Source organism: Haliaeetus leucocephalus, unplaced genomic scaffold (assembly GCF_000737465.1).
Source record: "Haliaeetus leucocephalus isolate CR32 unplaced genomic scaffold, Haliaeetus_leucocephalus-4.0 Scaffold374, whole genome shotgun sequence".
Taxonomy (NCBI): Eukaryota; Metazoa; Chordata; class Aves; order Accipitriformes; family Accipitridae; genus Haliaeetus; species Haliaeetus leucocephalus.
This window is the reverse complement of record NW_010972810.1, coordinates 29,487-30,589: the sequence shown is the minus strand read 5'-3', so window position 1 is coordinate 30,589 and position 1,103 is coordinate 29,487. Positions and strand designations below refer to the sequence as shown.

The window sequence follows — 1,103 nt, the reverse complement described above, 5'->3', positions numbered from 1 at the left end:
CCAGTATAGACCAGTATAAACCGGTACCGCTGCTGGTCTCCTGGGGGGTGGCGTCAACGATCTGCCACCCGTCGTAGCCATCGGGGAGGTCGGGGCGCTTCATCCAGCAGTCGTTCCACACGTGGAAGTTCCTGCGCGGCCCAGTATAAACCAGTATGGACCAGCACAGACCCACGTGCGGAGCCGTAGACCAGTACATACCAATTTAAACCAATACGCACCAAAATGGCCGAGGACGAGCCTCCTGGCCCCTACCTCGGCTGTTCTCACCTCCCGCTCCCCCCCAGCCCCCAAACCACCTCCTGGCACCCTCTTCCAATGACTTCTGCCCCAAACCAGTATAAACCAGTATAAACCAGTATAAAGCGGTACCAGACGGAGTCGGTGTTGAGGCGCTCCAGGGGCCGCATGTTCTCGTCGAAGTAGATGTCGGTGGTGAGGGAGACGTCGGTGTCGTGGGCCGAGTTGTAGTTGGTGACCGTGCGGGTGGGGAGGCCCAGGCACCGCAGCACTGGGGGCACCAGTACAAACCAGTACAAACCCTTATCAAAGCCTCTTGCTCGGGGTTGACTTGTCTCCCTGTGGGGCGTTCCCATCTGCCTTCCAGTGGTTCTTGGGGCACCCTGGACCCCCTCCCGGTACAAACCAGTCTCTAACTGGGTTAAACCAGTATAAACCAGTACCAAAAACACTACTTAGGCTTCGCTTTTCCCCATACTAGAGGCTCCAGCCTGCCGTCGCGTGCCTCCCAGGAGCTCCCCAAGCACCCCAGAGCACCTCCCAGTATCAACCTGCGCCAGACCAGTATCAACCAGTATAGACCAGTAGGAAATTTAACACCTTATGCCCAACTTCCCTCCCTTACAGTGACCCCATCCACTTTCTAGCAGCTCCTGGAGGCGTCCAGCCCTTCCCACACCCCTCTCCAGTCTACACCAGGGCCGGACCAGTATGAACCAGTGACGTACCGGTGGTCATGACTCCGGCAAAGACCCAGCACTGGCCGTAGCGGACTGGGGCACCGGTGCCGTGGTAGGCGCGGAGGATGTCGACGGAACCGGCCCAAGCCGAGGGGTTGGTGCCCTGGGCGTAGTCCCCCGTCA

General features: G+C 59.3%; 1 protein-coding gene across 1 annotated transcript in view; it reads right to left on the bottom strand.

Moving 5' to 3' along the window:
• Positions 1-1,103, bottom strand: part of TGM1 (transglutaminase 1) — a 9,516-nt gene that overhangs the window by 5,728 nt on the left and 2,685 nt on the right. Inside the window, exons 4-6 of the mRNA XM_010573318.1 lie at positions 969-1,102; positions 373-511; positions 28-131 (exon numbers count right to left, since the gene is read on the bottom strand). Of these exons, the coding sequence (XP_010571620.1) occupies positions 28-131; positions 373-511; positions 969-1,102 (377 nt within the window). The remainder of the gene's footprint in view (positions 1-27; positions 132-372; positions 512-968; position 1,103) is intronic.